The sequence below is a fragment of the Acipenser ruthenus genome, chromosome 37 (genome assembly GCF_902713425.1).
Source record: "Acipenser ruthenus chromosome 37, fAciRut3.2 maternal haplotype, whole genome shotgun sequence".
NCBI classification, from domain to species: domain Eukaryota; kingdom Metazoa; phylum Chordata; class Actinopteri; order Acipenseriformes; family Acipenseridae; genus Acipenser; species Acipenser ruthenus.
The window spans coordinates 7,539,483-7,558,291 of NC_081225.1; the positions used below are offsets into that span (position 1 = coordinate 7,539,483).

An 18,809-nucleotide genomic window follows, 5' to 3' on the forward strand; every position below is an offset into this window, starting at 1 on the left:
GACGTTACTCTAAAGGTGTAGGGTCCCATGCAGTTAAAACTAGTTTTGACATTAAGAACCCTTATAAGCCAAAGTTGAAAAGTCACACTCTTTTGAAACTCTATACCGATGCACAAAAGAAACTCAACACTCAGGTCTAATGGATTTAATCAAATATTTTAAACATAGATATCAAACAAAATCACAGAAAATGTGAACAAAAATACAGATCAAAGAATCATAAGTTTTCAGTATGAAACATGATACACTGTCAAAATGAAAACATTACAAAGTTAGTATCGAGTATGACCTCCCTGAGCAGTAACACAATCCTGGCAGCGTTGACGCATAGACCTGATCAGCCTCTGGATAGACTGCTGTGGGATGTTCTACTACTCTTTTGTGCAGTTGCAGCCAGCTGGTGAAGGTTGGCTGGTCGTGGTTGTCTCCTGTGGATGGCACTGGCGATTTGGTCCCACAGATGTTCTAATGGTCAAGTCAGGAGAAAAAGCTGGCCACGACAAGATCTCGACAAGATTTCTTGGAGTTGTGCAATTGTAATCCTAGCACTGTGTGGTCTTGCATTGTCCAGCTGGAAAATCAAACACTTCCGGATTGGCTTGCAGGAACAGAAAATCTGTTGCCTCAAGGACTTTGTCAATGTATCGCTGAGCAGTACGGTTGCCCTCAATCTGCACCAAAGGCTTTCTTGTGTTAAAGGAGATTCCTCCCCACATCACACTTCCACCGCCCCACTGGTTGGCTTGAACAACGCAACAGTCGTTGTCTTCCGTCAGGTCTGTCAAGGGCAAAACATCATTCATCAGTGAATAAAACACTCCACCACTCTCTATGCCACCACCTCAGATGTTCTCTGGACCACAGAAGACGACAATTTCGTCTCTCAGCTGTCAACATGTTACCCCTGAACAGCCTCCGAGCATGCAAATCATTTTCATGCAGACGGTGAGCTACAGTCATTCTGCTGATGCATGGGTTATTTCTTCCTGGAATTACTTGTGCTGTAGCCACTGCAGTCTAAAAATGATTACACAGATCGATCAGTTGGATGTGACAGTCCTGGGCTGATGTGGTGACCCTCTGCCTTCCAGGATGTGGCCTGTCCCTCAAAGAGCCGGTTTCCTGGTTTCTCTAGACTTGTCTGCTGATTGTTGAAGAAGAACATCTCATTCTCCTGACAACTTCTCTCACAGACACGCCGCCTTCAATCATGCCGATACCAACCAGGAAGCGAGGCATGGTCGTATCTTTCGTTGTTCTTGCATTAATTAAAATCATGTATTTTCAAATGGCTATTTATACAGGTTCTTAAATCAACTCATTTTGGCAATTTTAACTCAACTCAAATACCAAAAACTGAGCACCTGGCGTTTTTATGAAATCCCATGACTTGAGCGCAGTATTTTACTATCCCAAGGAACAATACTACTCAAGCAATCAACAAACCTATCTGCTCACTATTTAAAATGTAAATAACATTATGTATGTGCCCAATGAGCTATTGATGCAAAACTTAGACTATTTACCTGGACAGTAATCAGATACTTGGTTCTTTCTGCATCACAGCTCTGTGACTATGATACTGTGGGTCCTAGTTATTTCAAACCACAGGCTTATTAACTTGATTTCTGTTTTGAGAAATCAGCTCTAACATGAGATGAAGGATTTGTATTCAGCACTGCTGCCCAGCATGGCAGATCAGTTGCACACTGCTGGCCTATCGGGGAGGACCAAGATAACAATAACCTCCTGCACTAGAATGGATTGTTAACCAGAGAAGAATCATATTGTGCAGCCTTCTATACACACCAGGATGCACTAGATATTATTGAAATAAGGATGTGTTGTAGAATTTACACACATTAGTAGGCCATATGTTTTGTTTTGTTATGTTTTTTAAAATTGGAAAATGTTTTAAAAGGCTGTCATTTGAAACTAGTTTGACTAGTTTGACCTTGTAACCTGCCCTGCTGTACTTTATCGCTTAGTGACCGTATACAATACAAAATAATGTGTGGTCAAACCATGTAAGATGTCACCAGAACACCTCAATGGAAACAGAGCATTGTTATACATAGTAAGCCATCTACAGTATTATCCTATATATTATTATTAATTTGTTTATTTAGCAGATGCCTTTATCCAAGGCGACTTACAGAGACTAGGGTAGGTGAACTATGCATCAGCTGCAGAGTCACTTACAACAACTTCTCACCCGAAAGACGGAACACAAGTTGGTTTAGTGACTTGCTCAAGGTCACAGTGAGTGAGACAGGATTTGAACAGGGGACTTCCTGGTTACAAGCCCTTTTCTTTAACCACTGGACCATACAGCCTCCTATAATATATATTTACTGTACGTTCACCCCTTCATTAAATAAGATGTACTACAATCTTCCTTGGTACATGTCATGTGATCCCATAGTCTAGCTCCCAGTCCACAGCTCTCTCTCTCTCTCTGTGTCAATGAGGCTCCATTAGAGACAACAGGACCTCATTATCTAGTCACACTGACTGATCAACTGAACGCAGCTACACTGATCCTTCTCTCCATTTAGACGACCTGAAAACTGACAAGCACAGACGGATGCACTGAAGGCCTTCAGAAGAGGATGCTGCGGCAGCTGTGAAGTTCGAATGGGCAGGGAAACAGAGCTCTTACATAACGCTCTCCCAACGGCACCACTAATAGCTGGGAGCATTTAGAAAACGCTGACAGTGCAGCATGAACAACCCACAATGAGAACTCAAACCCTCAAAGTCAGAGGGCGGAATTTCTGTTCTCCAGATGTTTTCTATTTGGAGTGGAATGTGCAGGGGGATTTCACTTTCCATTAAAGCTGCATCACAAACCTGTGGCTGGTAACGAACTTCTGTAGGTGTGGTCGTGGACGGTGCTTTTCGTGAGCAGTAGAACAGGGTTCCACTTTCTAGTAACGTTGATGGTTACTAATTAACAAGCACACATAATTTAGTCACATTGACTACGACAAGAATTTTGTCTACAAGTGATAGCTAAAAATATTTACTGTGGAAGGATTTTTTTTTTTTAATACAAGCGCCAACATTATACAATGTCATCTTTTAATATATATATATATATATTATCATAATACTAAACAACAACAGAAGGCTGTGTGGTCCAGTGGTTAAAGAAAAGGGCTTGTAACCAGGAGGTCCCTGGTTCAAATGACCCTGAGCAAGTCACTTAACCTCCTTGTGCTCCGTCTATCGGGTGAGACGTAATTGTAAGTGACTCTGCAGCTGATGCATAGTTCACACACCCTAGTCTCTGCAAGTCGCCCTGGATAAAGGAGTCTGCTAAATAAACTAATAATAATAATAATAATAATAATAATAATAATAATAATAATAATAATAATAATAATAACAACAACAACTGAACACTGAAATTGTTTAAAGATGGCACTTGTTAAAAAATGAATGCAAAGTAGGACCTTAAAATGCACACAACTGCCTACATAGGATTCAATATACATGTAAAAAATAATGTGGCAAGTTAATTTTTACAAATATTCTCAATAGTAGTTCCATTAAAGGTGAAACAGCTGTCACTTGAAGGCAATCCTTGTCCTTTGTTTGGATATGCTCATCTGGCATGGAATGATTTGTATAATGTATTCTGTATGATCCACGGTCCTGTTCTATTGTAACATTAAAACTTAATCAGACACACCCAAAACATGCCCTTGAGATACAGCTCAGAAGCATATTGTGTTAACAGAATGCAGTACATTTCTGTGACACACTGGGAAGCAAACTTTCTTTCCAGTAGAAGAGACGCCCTCTGCTGGTCAGTCCAAGTCGTTCAACCTCAAAACGCTTTCTGCCTACCTCAGCTGCAAACTTAATCCATACTTAATCAGCAAACAGGGGCATCATTATTAATGCTGAATAATTCTGCTTTTGTCAGCTTAAATCTGCAGGTCTGTAACTGCAGTACCTACCAAATAATTTCTAGTAAAACAGAATAACATCCACAGAATGAAAAAACAACTTTATAGTGTATTGGCATTCCTTCTTTCAGTTAATAAGCCATTATTTATTGCTAAAAAAACAGCCATTTGCCCCACAAACAAAGATTACCATTGTATTCAAATACTTTTAGAATCTATTTTCCAAAGCATTAATATGAAACAAATAGATCCTCCAACTCCCTAAAGCCCAAAATATGACACATAATAAATATTATGACAACCTGCAATACATGCCATGTATCCACGTGGGATAACAGTAAACACAGGAGATCACCCTCATTTCCCCTTGGCCCTTGAAACAGGACTGGCATCTCAAACTAATCAGCCCAGGAGTGATGGAGTTGCCAGGACAGGGCCTGGCTTCACTCCCGGCCTTAGCGTCTGTCTGCATTTTGTGCATCTATTATTGGGTCTTGCTGTTTACCACTACCCACCCAAACTTGAAAACAGCTCCCCACTGTAATTCTCAACTTGTTTCTTCTCAAAGAAAACACTGCAGACATGTAGACTGTACCTAGGAAACACAGCTCTAAAAAAGCAAACTCTGGAAGAGATGGAGAGGACAAAGGAGTGACAAAGGAGACCCACCACTAAAGGAATGCACCCCGAGTGTTGAAAGGGTTAAGATGCACACATGTATTCATATACCTCAAGTCTCATCTCACACATGTGCGTGGGACACAAGGTGTAACAAAGCATCATGACATTGTGATGTCTGTTAATTTCATTCGCAGCAAGCGACATCCTTGCATGGTATAACCAAGGCCTTTGGCGCTGAAAACGAATTATGCGAAAGCAAATATTGTGACATCACTAGTGTCACAGACTTGTAATAGTACACATAAGAGTCAATTTTGTGAGACCAACATTCCGGTCTGCTTTATACCCTGTAACAGGCCTACCACTGTGGGAGGAGATATACAAAACACAGGGTGCGTTAATAAGGAGCCACTCAGAGCAGCTCACTGAAAGAACCCACTTAACAACATGCTCAGTTCCGCTCCTACTGAGCAGCTCAGAGCGCTACAGAGCAGATTTCATTTGTGATCTGAGTAAGCAGAAAGATTCTAGCTCCGAGCCACTCAGTTACTCAATGCACCTGAAGTCTAATGGTAAATACAAAAAAGGCAAACAAAGCCTTGCCACAGACCCCAGAACCTGTTTCTATTCACATTTAACATGGTCTGTGCACCTCACAAGATCCCACCTATGTGTAACTGTATCCATGGAGTTAGAATGGTGTGACATTATAAATAAATGTTACTTATATGTACGTACACCTCCACTAAATACAGTCACCAGGGAATTTTAAACCCCCCCCCCACACACGTAAATAAAAATAACAGTGTAATACATTCCTGGTGTTAAACTGTCTACTTTTGCTATGCAACAAACACCACAAACTTTCATTGTAACGATAAAGAAGAAAGTTGATACCATTTACAAGAAACAAGAAATTAACTGAGGTCTGTGGCAGCTTACAAAAGAAATCTGTCCATTTCCCCAGTTTTTTTTGTTTTTTTAATTTGAAAACGCAACAGCAGTTTCCTCAAGTCAAAATTAACAATCAGAAAATGAAAATAATGCCATTTTATACCACATTTTATACCACAAATCATACCTTAACTTAATTGTTGCTTCAGATATTCGTACAACTGAGAGTCTCACAAACCTGGACACTGGAGTGCTTCCTTTCAGAAGCGGTAGTGCAGCAGGAGCAGGTCCATAGAACATAAAAAGCAGCATTTCTATCACACGCCTAAAACAAAACTGATTTTCTCACAAAATGTAAGCTGTGCTTTGACTGTGTTTGCCAGCAACACAGAGCGATGACATCACAATACACTGGGCCTGATGTCATCCACATGTAACCACAACAAGTATCTAGCAACGATGTGACATCGTACAGAACCCCATTGCATCACAAAGTAGTTTAAAAAAAAAATCATACTCCTTTGTCATTTTAGGGGTGCAACCCCATCTGGAAAGATGTGATTAAAATCAGTAACACAGTAGACCATGTAGATTTCGAGACATACTTGCAAAGTGAAAAATGTGTGAAAAAGAGCCCTCTACAGGGACAGGATGGGTACTGCATCCTCAGGTTCAATAGGCTTTTGAAGAGCCTGCAAGCTGGTGCTGCAAAAAGGCCATCTAATTCATTTAAAAGAAATACTACCCAGAAGACAATAATAATATACAGAACACCATCCAATACAAAGTATACGGAATGCAGTCTTTCAATAACTGCTTCACATCAAGTATGACTGATAGCAAATATACATTACTCGTATGTATGTTTGACGGCTACCTCAATCTCACGTTGAGTGTGTTTCTCAGCCACTCTGTTGTGTCGAAGCTTAACATATTGAATCTGTTTCTATATCATGTGTTGCGGTTTAAAGATTTTAGAATGTCATTGACATTCCGAGTGCAACATTCTTAGCAAAATTCTAGTTGCGGTTAATACGTTCTAATGAGGACATGACTTGTAATGATAAGCAACTAATCTAAATGTCAAATTGTATATACTTGAAATATTTAGGTCCCTATAGCTGTAACTATCTTTGGGGAATGCAGAGAAACTGGACAACCAACAAGATATTTCTATTAATGAAGTAGAATCCACATGAGGCCAAACTGGAAAATATATTCTGTTTACATAATGTAACCAGGAGGTCCCCGGTTCAAATCCCACCTCAGCCACTGACTCATTGTGTGACCCTGAGCAAGTCACTTAACCTCCTTGTGCTCTGTCTATCGGGTGAGACGTAATTGTAAGTGACTCTGCAGCTGATGCATAGTTCACACACCCTAGTCTCTGTACATCACCTTGGATAAAGGCGTCTGCTAAATAAGCAAATAATAATAATAATAATAATAATAATAATAATAATAATAATAATAATAATAATAATAATAATAATAACAACTGAACACTGAAGTTGTTTAAAGATGGCACGTGTTAAAAAATGAATGTTTACATAACAAGTGCAATGTAGGGAAAAGAAAGTATGTTTGAATGAAAGATGAATGCAAGACAGATCCTGAAATGTGATCTACTAAAAAATAAAATAAATACATCAATAAAATGACTCGGCAGCATTGAATAAGAAAACGTTATTTGATGCTAGATCTCTCAACACTTGTTCTATGACAAAGAATTATATTATGGTACACAATTAAGCACGATTGCAGGACATGGATCACAACTGTAATAAGTAATCCCTCCTAGGGAGCTGCCAATAACAGTATTGACATTTCTGTGAATACTCTTCAAACAACAGGACATGGGAGTTCCCTGGCTTGCAATATTTACTTAGCCAAAGCTGCTCAATTCTAGTATTATCAGCATAGATTGTATTTATTCTAAAGCTTTATACCCATTGAGAGCATACTGGGCTTATTCTCCAAGTCAGACCACAGTATTAAAGCCAACAGTCTACTGAATGGTAAAATTTAATAGCCATGCAGGTGCAGCTCATGTATGGTGCACTGCAAGACAGTGGTTGATTTAAAGAGACAGGGGGGATTTGAACTCTTTCTAGCTGATGAAGCAAATGGTCAAATGTAGCCCGACACAAATTCTAGCACTGAGGGCAAAACTGGAAGCTTTGTGGGGTTTAAACGGCTCATGTTGGTTTAAAAGCTGGCAATACTGGGTCTCATTTTCCACTATGCTGTAATGCAGCCTGGGTCTCCAACCCTGGTCCTGGAGAGCTACTGTGGCTGCTGGTTTTTGTTTCAACCAATCTCTGTTATTTAATGGAACCAATTATTGGCTCAATTAGTCAAGATTAACAGGTGTTCCAGGCCTTTAGCCACTGATGATGTAAAGACACCTATAAAACATGCTGGATAGGGGCTCGCCAGGACCAGGGTTGGAGACCCCTGCTGTAATGAGAAGGTATGAATTATTTAATTTAATAATCAAACGTTGTGCAATTACACCCGTTTCTTAAAACTGGGAAACTTCAAGTAAGGGGAATGTTCAACACAGATTAATAAGGGTTTTAAAAGAGTAAACTTTAATACTGTCATATACATTTTCAATAAAAAGGTAGTACTGATTTACCATATAGTCATTTTTTATTTACTTTGCTATGTATTTAAAATGTGACATTGATTTGCATACACAGTATTCAACAGCAGTTGTTTATAATGCATGAAAGATACTTTAAAATGTGTAGATAAATTAATTGTGTACGGGGTACGCTGCCCACTAGTTTAGAAGCTGTGAGATACATTGGTCACTTTACAAGGATTTCGGATTGGATTTGGCATTGCCTTGAATTAGAAAAACAAATAGGTTAATCATATGATCCCTGCTGTACCATAAAGCACAACAGGCGACCTGAAATGGGTAAAAGATCCCAACAGCATACACAAGAGGCATGATAGAGGACAGTAGCAAGGACAGTCATTTTGCAGGACGCTTCAGAGCGTGCCTGTGGAATTAATCATTTCATTATTAGTGTCTATGGCAAAAAACAAGAAACTGGCACCTGTGTGCTGTTTTTAATTACTATAAATCTATCCAAATGCATTCAAAATAGAAATGATATAACTTCACAGCTTCTATTTGTAGTTAAGACAAAGTCATATACTGACAGCAGGGTTCATTTCATAAAGATTAGAATAAGACAAGGTAAATATGGGGGCACATGGTGGCTAATTGACATTCAGGATGTGAAATTACAGGTTTATACTGTTGTTCTGCATGACAATAAAAAGGCTTGAGATACGCTCTAATCAAAGTCCCTATTTTTACTGTAGCACTAGACCTCATATTGAACAAAACCCATATTTCTGAGGAGATGCTATTTGTTTGTTTGCAATACATTTGTGCATATACTTAGACTACTGAGTGTCATTATAGAAAGACTACTGGTTGATGTAAACAACAGATTGTTATAGCTTAACTTTAGTAAAAAAAAAAAAACAGAAAAAAACATGTTTAAACTTCAGCATACTGTACTGGGTATGTTTATAACCAACCAGAAATCATAAGAAGCCATCCATCACTTTTTATAAATTACTGCCGCTTGTGTTGGTGTACAAGGCTGTATATGTACAGCATGTAATTGTACATGGAAAAGACTGTGACTGAATAAATACTGAACGTAAAAATAAACTGGCTTACCTGCACACTTACTGCTCTGTAAATACTGAGGCCAAGGCTGATTTCTGACTTGGTTGACAGCAGGTAAATAGTTTATGTTTAACTCTTGGCTAATGTTTGACCTCTAAACTATTAACACCCCTACCTATTATACAAACTTTCTTTTGTGTCTCCGGAGTACATTGTGTGTTCACCATCTCAAGCATTATCATTTAACAACATCTGAAGCAAGTTTCATCACGGTTTGATAAGCAGATCTCCAGATGATTATAAATCCCTAGTGGCCATCAATTCAAACTTGCACCCATTCCAGGTTTTACTATGAGCTTGTTTAGCCACAGTGTCTAAGTAACAAGCTCAGGTGTGTCCCTTATTAAACTAATAGTAAAACCAGGAATGGATCAAACTGCTATGCAAAGGGTGTCTTATTTCCATCCCAGTACTACTACTGACTTAAATTTTTCAGACGGTCCAAAAAACAGAACTAAAATGAACAGGAGTGAACCAACCCAGTTTTACAAACCAGTCTTTAAATGATACGAGTTTAAGGTTCACAAATATGGCTCAAAGTTTCTTATGTGGGATATGAAACAACATGCAGATACAATTCCTAAAAGCTATATTGCAACTCAATCATATGTACTCAAATGAAAGCCATTCCAGAACATGGTGTTGTTCCAATCAACCTGCTTGATTTCCAGCTCCAGCTAGTTTTACAGGGCTTCAGTTTAGCCTGTCCTGCAGAAGGATCTGCTGCAGAGTAACTGTACAGCTGCGGTAAAGTGCCGTAAAATCTAAATTGATTGTAGAGGACAGCTTCCAGCTGCAGTGCTTTGCAGCAAATATTGTTACACCATTCCTTTGGGTCTTTAAAGGAAAGCATTAGTATCATTTTTTTTTTTTTAAGAAAACTGCATTAGGCCTCTTCCTGCAGTTATCCTACGTTTTCATATTTATTTCATGGAGATCAATATTAATTATTTAAGGCTACACCATGACATACATACATCTAGCACACACATACACACACACTATAAGTACAGTACAGCTTGCTATAAAGTTTGTATAGAAAGGCTTTTAAAAGGGCTATCCCCCAGCAGACTACCATTAAATCTGCATTTGAAATTATTTAAAGACTGAAAGCACACAGCACAGGCCAAAAGCCAGGTTCTTACAGGGTTACATGGCAGAGCAAAACAAACCTGAATACTGTCCACGCAGACCCCTGTTAAATTGACAGATGGGGGTTAAGGCCTGCTGTGATGAGCAAAGGACAACACAAGAACTCAATGCAAGTGTACTATGAAAAGCACCGCGGGACACAATGGGTTAATGAACCGGCACTTTTAGGCAGAATGGGCTGACATTCCCAAGGATTCTATTTACCAAAAAGGCACAGCCAAATTGATTCAAATGGTCCATAATGCATTTGTGCTTATATGTTCTAAGCATGCTGTTTTTATAGCAAGTATACTTTGAATATGTCAAACAAAAAGGCACCGATTACAAATGCAATTGTTCACATACAAGTTTGTTTACCTTCCCTGAAACTTCTGCTCTTTAAAACCTGCTTGTCAACTACAACTAGTGCAGTACAAGGTTAGCAATGTGATCTACAGTCCTGGCTAATTCAGGAAGCAAAAGAACTGTAAAAAAGGGATTTGTCCCTTACACTTTTATTCTTGCAGCATTTTCAGGAAACCGTGTTTCACCACATTAACCTTATGAACAAATATCTTCTAAAATCATACTGCAGAAATAGATATTTCTATAAAAAAATCCATGGAATTGCTCTAAATAGCAACAACAGCAAAATGCACATGCTGAATGTGGAGAAAGTTTCTGCACTTACGTTCTACCTTGCTTCTGTTTGGGGCTAGTCCTCCCATTCTGCTTCTTATTATGGGACACAGAGCCTCCCATGATGTCCCAGGTTAGTTAGTCGCTCTTCTCCTTGCCTCCCTTTGCTACACAGCTGTGGCTGCCGTTTCTCTCTCTGATGCGAGTCCCAGGTGAGGTGCACTTTCATGTCAGCACTCCCTCAGCCCGTAACCCTGCTGCAGTGAAACTGCATTGTCTAACCACAGTGCAACACAGCTTCTGATCCTCTGCCAACTTCTTAACCAATCACACGCCTTCAGATCTCCCAACTAGCAGACACACATGACTGCTCACTCAAGTGTAACAGATTGTGGTCACTTGGAAGGAATTAAAAGACCATGGAGCAGTCTAATATCCCAGTGGGGAGGGGGAGATGATGTGCTTTATTAAACGCTTCTCACTTTAAAAGCACAGAGTGGATTATTATTATAATTTCAATGATACAGATTATCTGTTTATTTCAAATGTTTAACTGTTTCAGTTTTTGTATTTTCCTGCTGTCTAAATGGTACAGTCCTTTAAAATTCCTTCCCAAGCATGTAACAGGACTGGCATTAGCATGAGAATGTATTCAGTTGGAATGCAGTGTGTGAAAGAGCTGGCTTATTAAGCAATGTATTCATAAATTATAACCAGTTTTTTTTTTTCTTTTCTAAAATGATATTCAAAGAGCAACAAAGGAATAACTATGCAAGATTTTTTATTTCAGACTCAGCTGTATGTACATAAAAAATACAATAATTTGTTGCGTGAGAACTACCGAGTCTCATTCTTACAGTCAAAGGTGACCGAACGGCCGAGAAAAACTTGCCTAAACCTTTAAGCCTGAATTATTTAAGTTTTTTAAAAGAAAAAAAAAATCTGCTAATGGTGCAGAGCTACACTTAAACTAGGCAGAGAGTCCATTATTTAAAAGCTCTTAAGTGAACTGAACACCACAAAACACTGATGGAAAAATACATGTATGATCACAGGGCTTTTAAATACATCTAAACGATCCTGTAACTGTTTTACCCTTTCATAAAAGCTAAACTGACTTAAAAATAACACTAGCTCTGCACCTAGTCCTGGGTTTCAGAGCTACTTTCAATTATGTATATTATTTAAATGTTCACAAGCCAAGAATTTGATGTTAAGTGAATTACTCCTCGCTGATAACTCCAAGAACAACTCCTATTAGTAAACCTACACATTGCTGTGATGAGAAGTGTGACCAGATCAGAATTATCACTTTTGGCACCTGGTCATTTCAATAATATACCAAACTATTTTGACATACATCAAAACTAGGCCATCAATCTGCAATGGTTCTTCAATTAACCAGCCAGACAAACATGTTCTAAAGACGAATGCACAATAGAAGCCGTGCATTTAAATAAGGCTGTACAAGTTGAAATGTTCAAAAACAGTCCACAAAAATATGATAAGATAACATGCCTTTTTGACCCTCCTTGAAAACTATGACAAAATTCACTTTTACTAGCGCTGCAGTATAATATGTTGTGTTCGTATAAAATTGCACCCAACACAGTGAAAACACTGAATAATTAATAGAAAAGAGCAACGTGATCTTCCCAAAAAATTAGAAAATGCCATTAGGATAGCATTATAACACCAGTCCCAGCACAATACTAGCAAAACCATTAGGAGACCACAGCTTTACCAGAAAGGATCATAATGGGGTTGGCACAAATAGATGGTAGCACACTGATTAATATGCACTGTCATTAACAGTGTCCATCATAACTTTGCTGTAATGTACAATGACACTGATATAGGGAAGTGTGATAGAGAGAGAAAGGATCGATGCTGCAAATCTCCCTCCCGATTAGAAAGGGCGCTGTGTAAGGGGGAAGGTAAGCTGCCGCCTAGATCTGCCACCTCGGTGGTAGGTGGAAACCGGAAGGTGACCATATTAGGAGGGGCGCGTAGCTGCAAGTACTCAGGACGATTCCATTGCAGTCAGCTGCGGGGCAGCCCTCTATTGGAGAAATCATGGCGACGCGTTGGCTGCAGGGAGGAGTTTGCTGGGTACAAAGGGGAAGCAGCTATGTCAAAACCTCCCCTTGCGCTGAGAATGAAATGCAAACGGCCGGAGCCTGTATTGTTTTTATGAGTTTGGATTACGTGTGTTTTGTGTTGCAGAGGAGGAGTGAGCCGCGGACCGGCGATTGATAAAGAGCACGTCCTTGCACTGCACAGCACAGCACAGCACAGCACAGCACCACTCACGGCACCACGCTTCTCTGGAGCGAGAGCACTGCGCGCACAGAGAACGCGGGGACGGACAAAGTCCCGTTTTTGTTTATTTTTAGAAAAGCTGCCGTGTACCCCCCCCAATACCATCGCTGGTAAAGGGGTGGACTTATTTTGTGTTTGTTGTTATTATTTTTATTATTATTAAAGTCCACAGACTGTTTTGGGAGAAAAGGATTGTGTGGACTGGATTTATTTACTGCACCACTGCACCTGATCACACTTGGTGTCCAGAAGTGGGATTATAAATGGACCCAACCGCATTGGCAGCGCTGTTGGAGGCGCAGGAGCGGAGGCATCAGGAATCATTGACGGCCATGATGGAAAGGATGCATGGCTTGTTCCTGGAGGCCAATCGGGGGAGGGAACCGGCGGTTCAACCAGCAGTACCCCTACCAAGGGTAAGGGTAGTGAAGATGTCGCTGGAGGATGACCCTGAGGCTTACTTAGTTGCCTTTGAAAGGCAGGCAACAGCAGCTCAGTGGCCTCGGGAGTGGTGGGCTACCCAGTTGGGCCCCAATTTGATCGGAGAGGCCCAGGCAGCCTACCAAGCCTTGACACATGAGCAAGCCCTGGTGTACGACCAGGTGAAGCAGGCCATTCTCCAGCGGCTGGACATCACAGAGGAGACACATCGCCGCCGGTTCCGGGAGTACCAGCGCCCCCCAGGACTGCGACCCCGCGTGGTGGCCCAGCAACTAGTGGATCATGTGACCCGGTGGCTCTGCCCCGGCACCAACGATGCAGAAAAGATCACCGAGCTGATTGCCATAGAGCAGTTCGTGAAGGTGCTGGGGCCGGACACCCAGAACTGGGTCACCAGGCATCGACCCACCACGCTAGAGGCAGCAGTCCGATTGGCTGAGGGGTATGAGGATGCCTTGGCATCAGCTCCTGTGGTCGTTACCCCCGCTCCTCCCTCCAACCGACCCCGGACAGGACCGACTCCAAGGACAGGACCCCCACAGCACTTCACCCCCTCCCCCCACGGGGCTACTTCTCATCGGCACCCCACGGGTGGCCTTCCTCCACCCCAATGGAGGGCGAGGTCGACCCCCAGCGGGGTGAGAGCAGAGAACCCCTCCCCACTGCCGAACCGGCAGCGGGACACGCAAGCTCCGTGGGCGCCCTTTCACCCCACGTGTTACCGGTGCCATGAGGTCGGCCACCTTGCGCGGAATTGTCCGGCGGCGATGGAATGTGGTGCGGCCTCCCATTACCTACCAACAGCACCAGGTAAGTCCAGGGGTAATGATTGGGAGGGGCCTTGCATTGTTGATGTACGGGTTGGTGATGTGAGTACCCACGCGTTAGTGGACTCAGGATGTGGGCAGACTTTAATTGAAGAAGCTCTGTTGGCGGGGGTACCTTGGTGGTCACGCGGGGTCGTGGTCATTTCCTGTATTCACGGGGATAACAAGGACTACCCCCTCACTAAATTAGATGTGACGATTGGATGTCATTCCCGCCGCGTAATCGTGGCAGTGGCTGCAAAGTTGCCATATCCAGTTATTTTAGGTCGAGACTGGCCATATTTTGAAACAATGATTAATAAAACGGTAACGCCAGTCTCCGGTAAGACCATGGGAGCAGCGGGGGAAACTATTGGGAAAATATTCCCGCTGCAAGCTGATTTGTTCTATTCCCGATTTCGCCCGAAAAAAACAAAAAAAGAGCGAAGGGTCGAAAAATGGGAAGGAATGTCAATAAGACAAGGCTGGGGTTTGGTGGGGGAAACTTCAGAGTCTGTTAAATGTAAGGGAAAGGGGATTGGGACTCAGTGTGACCTGCGGGGGCAGGTTACTGGGGCCCCCAGTGCTGAAGCTACTGTAGCTCCGCTCGATATCCCGAAGTTCTGGGACCGAGATGTGGACCTAGCGTTGGAACAAAAGAATGATCCTTCGCTGGCACACATCTGGGGGCAGGTTCGGTCTATCGAGGGGAAGGATGTAGAGGATAACCGGCCGCTTACATATCCTCACCACATTATTGTCGGGCATTTGCTGTATAGGGTATCCCAAGCCACGAGCACAAGCCAGATTGTAACACAATTACTCGTTCCTCAGTCTTTTCGACGTGAGATCATGCGGTTGGCTCACGATGTCCCATGTTCGGGCCATTTAGGTAGCGATAAGACTCGGGAACGAATATTGGCTCGATTTTATTGGATGGGAGTCTATAGTGAGGTGACGCGATATGTAGCGGGGTGTCCGGAATGCCAGCAAGTAGCGCCGGGGCGGGTTCGCCCGGCCCCGCTGGTCCCACTGCCCCTGATCTCAGTTCCCTTTGAACGCATTGCTATGGACATAGTGGGTCCCTTGAGCCAGTCTGACTCTGGATACACGCACATTTTGGTAGTGGTGGACTACGCGACCAGATATCCAGAGGCAGTACCATTGAGATCTACTAGTGCCGCAGCAGTTGCTCGAGAGTTAGTACAGATTATAACGAGAGTAGGGATTCCAAAAGAAATCCTCACTGATCACGGAACGAACTTCATGTCACAGTGTTTGAAAGAATTGTATAAATTGTTGCAAATTAAGTCCATTCGAACCTCTGTTTATCACCCGCAGACGGACGGTTTGGTGGAACGTTTTAATCAGACTTTAAAACAGATGCTGAAGCGGTTTGTCACCCAAGAGCAGAAACATTGGGCTAAACTCCTCCCCTACCTGATGTTTGCAGTGAGAGAGGTGCCTCAGAGCTCGACTGGGTTCTCTCCCTTTGAGCTGCTGTATGGGAGGCAACCACGGGGCATTCTGGATCTTGTGAAAGAAGGGTGGGAGGAGCAAACAAAAACTTCCAAAAACATAGTCAAATACGTAATCCTGTTAAGAGACCGCCTGGAATTGGTTGGTCGTTTGGCACAAGAAAACCTAAAACTAGCTCAGCATCGCCAAGAGCAGCAGTACAACAAACAAGCAAGAATTCGGACTTTTCGGCCAGGTGATAAAGTACTGCTGCTACTTCCTTCATCAGAGTCTAAGTTGTATGCTAAATGGCAGGGGCCATATGAGGTGATACGGGGAATTGGTAATGTGAATTATGAAATTAGACAACCCAATCGCCGAAATAAGACAGAAATTTATCACATTAACTTGCTAAAACCCTGGAATGAAAGGGAGGCCCTGTTTATAGCTGGTGACAGTTTAGAAGAGGATTTTGGTCCCACTGTCAATCCATTAGCTGCAACTAACATTCCGATGGGAGAACAGTTACTTCCGGATCAGGAACGTGAGCTCTTCCAGTTGGTGGAAAGGTTTAGTGATGTTTTTTCTGATTTGCCCGGCAGGACTAATGTTATTTCTCATGCTATTATTACTCCGCCAGGTGTCAGGGTCCGAGAGAGACCGTACCGGATCCCGGAGAGTCGCAGGGGTCCCGTTCACGAGGAGGTGGAGGATATGCTCAGGCTTGGAGTCATTGAGCCTTCCCGGAGCGAGTGGTGCAGTCCTATCGTGATGGTGGGCAAAAAGGACGGCTCCACTCGGTTCTGTGTGGATTTCCGGAAGGTCAATGCCATCTCTAAGTTTGATGCGTATCCAATGCCCCGAGTGGACGAGCTCCTCGACCGACTGGGTAAGGCGCGGTTAATTTCGACTTTGGATCTGACGAAGGGGTACTGGCAGATTCCACTCACTCAGAGCTCAAAAGAGAAAACTGCTTTCTCTACCCCAGATGGCTTGTTCCATTTCCGGACCATGCCCTTCGGGTTGCATGGAGCTCCCGCCACCTTTCAGAGACTGATGGACCAGGTCTTGGCTCCTCATCATCAGTACGCAGCCGCATACATCGATGATGTAGTGATTTTTAGCTCCACCTGGAAGGAGCATATTATTAGGCTTTCAGCCGTCCTACAGTCTCTAAGGGGGGCTGGGCTAACAGCCAAGCTGGGCAAGTGTGCATTTGGCAAACAGGAGACCCAGTATCTTGGCTATATTATGGGTAATGGCCGGGTAAAGCCTATCGCCTCCAAAGTCCAGGCGCTGGTGGAGACGGCGATCCCGAGAACCAAGTCACAGGTGAGATCACTACTGGGGTTAGCCGGCTATTATCGCCGTTTTATCCCCGAGTATGCCACCATAGTCAACCCCCTGGTCGATCTCACCCGAAAGGCTGCTCCAAAATTAGTTAAATGGACAGGGCAGTGTCAGGAAGCATTTGATATGATTAAGAAGCGACTCTGTCAAGCTCCCGCTCTGATTTCACCAGATTTCAGCAAAGAGTTCATCCTTCAGACTGATGCCTCCCACATTGGTCTGGGGGCGGTCCTGTCCCAACAAGTTGACGGAGTGGAACACCCTATCATTTATTTGAGCAAAAAAATGGCTCCTAGGGAAATTAACTACTCTGTCATTGAGAAGGAGTGTTTAGCCATCAAATGGGCTACTCATGCTCTTCGCTATTACTTGTTGGGGCGTTCTTTCTCTCTTGTCACTGATCATGCTCCTTTAAGGTGGTTACACACGATGAAGGACAATAACGCTCGGATAACTCGGTGGTATCTGGCGCTGCAACCCTTCCACTATACAGTGAAACATCGTGCGGGTAAGGAGCATCAAAATGCAGATTTTTTTTCAAGGGAGGGGGGACCATTGGGGAATGTAGTGTTGGCCGAGTGTTCCTTCGGCATCACTCTGAGGGGTGAGATATGTGATAGAGAGAGAAAGGATCGATGCTGCAAATCTCCCTCCCGATTAGAAAGGGCGCTGTGTAAGGGGGAAGGTAAGCTGCCGCCTAGATCTGCCACCTCGGTGGTAGGTGGAAACCGGAAGGTGACCATATTAGGAGGGGCGCGTAGCTGCAAGTACTCAGGACGATTCCATTGCAGTCAGCTGCGGGGCAGCCCTCTATTGGAGAAATCATGGCGACGCGTTGGCTGCAGGGAGGAGTTTGCTGGGTACAAAGGGGAAGCAGCTATGTCAAAACCTCCCCTTGCGCTGAGAATGAAATGCAAACGGCCGGAGCCTGTATTGTTTTTATGAGTTTGGATTACGTGTGTTTTGTGTTGCAGAGGAGGAGTGAGCCGCGGACCGGCGATTGATAAAGAGCACGTCCTTGCACTGCACAGCACAGCACAGCACAGCACAGCACCACTCACGGCACCACGCTTCTCTGGAGCGAGAGCACTGCGCGCACAGAGAACGCGGGGACGGACAAAGTCCCGTTTTTGTTTATTTTTAGAAAAGCTGCCGTGTACCCCCCCCAATACCATCGCTGGTAAAGGGGTGGACTTATTTTGTGTTTGTTGTTATTATTTTTATTATTATTAAAGTCCACAGACTGTTTTGGGAGAAAAGGATTGTGTGGACTGGATTTATTTACTGCACCACTGCACCTGATCACAGGAAGTCACTGAGGGTATGACATGTATACAATCTGTAGTACATTTCACAGTGTTGCACATCTCTGCTTTTAGAAACCAGTTCCTGAAATGCAAATATCTTCTCATAATCTTGTCCGTCTTGTTTGTTTAGGGACAGATTATCTATTGCAACCACACCTTGAGGTCATAACGCAGAAGCTAGCAGATGCACTTCTTTAATTTACAA

The 18,809-nt window shown here is 42.9% G+C and overlaps 1 protein-coding gene across 1 annotated transcript in view; it reads right to left on the minus strand.

The window, feature by feature from the left end:
• Window positions 1–11,220, minus strand: part of LOC117971683 (transforming acidic coiled-coil-containing protein 1-like) — a 61,823-nt gene extending 50,603 nt beyond the window's left edge. The window contains exon 1 of the mRNA XM_059008426.1: window positions 10,973–11,220. Coding sequence (XP_058864409.1) covers window positions 10,973–11,043 — 71 coding nt within the window. The 5' untranslated portion in view covers window positions 11,044–11,220. The remainder of the gene's footprint in view (window positions 1–10,972) is intronic.
• Between the last annotated feature and the right edge of the window lie 7,589 nt (window positions 11,221–18,809).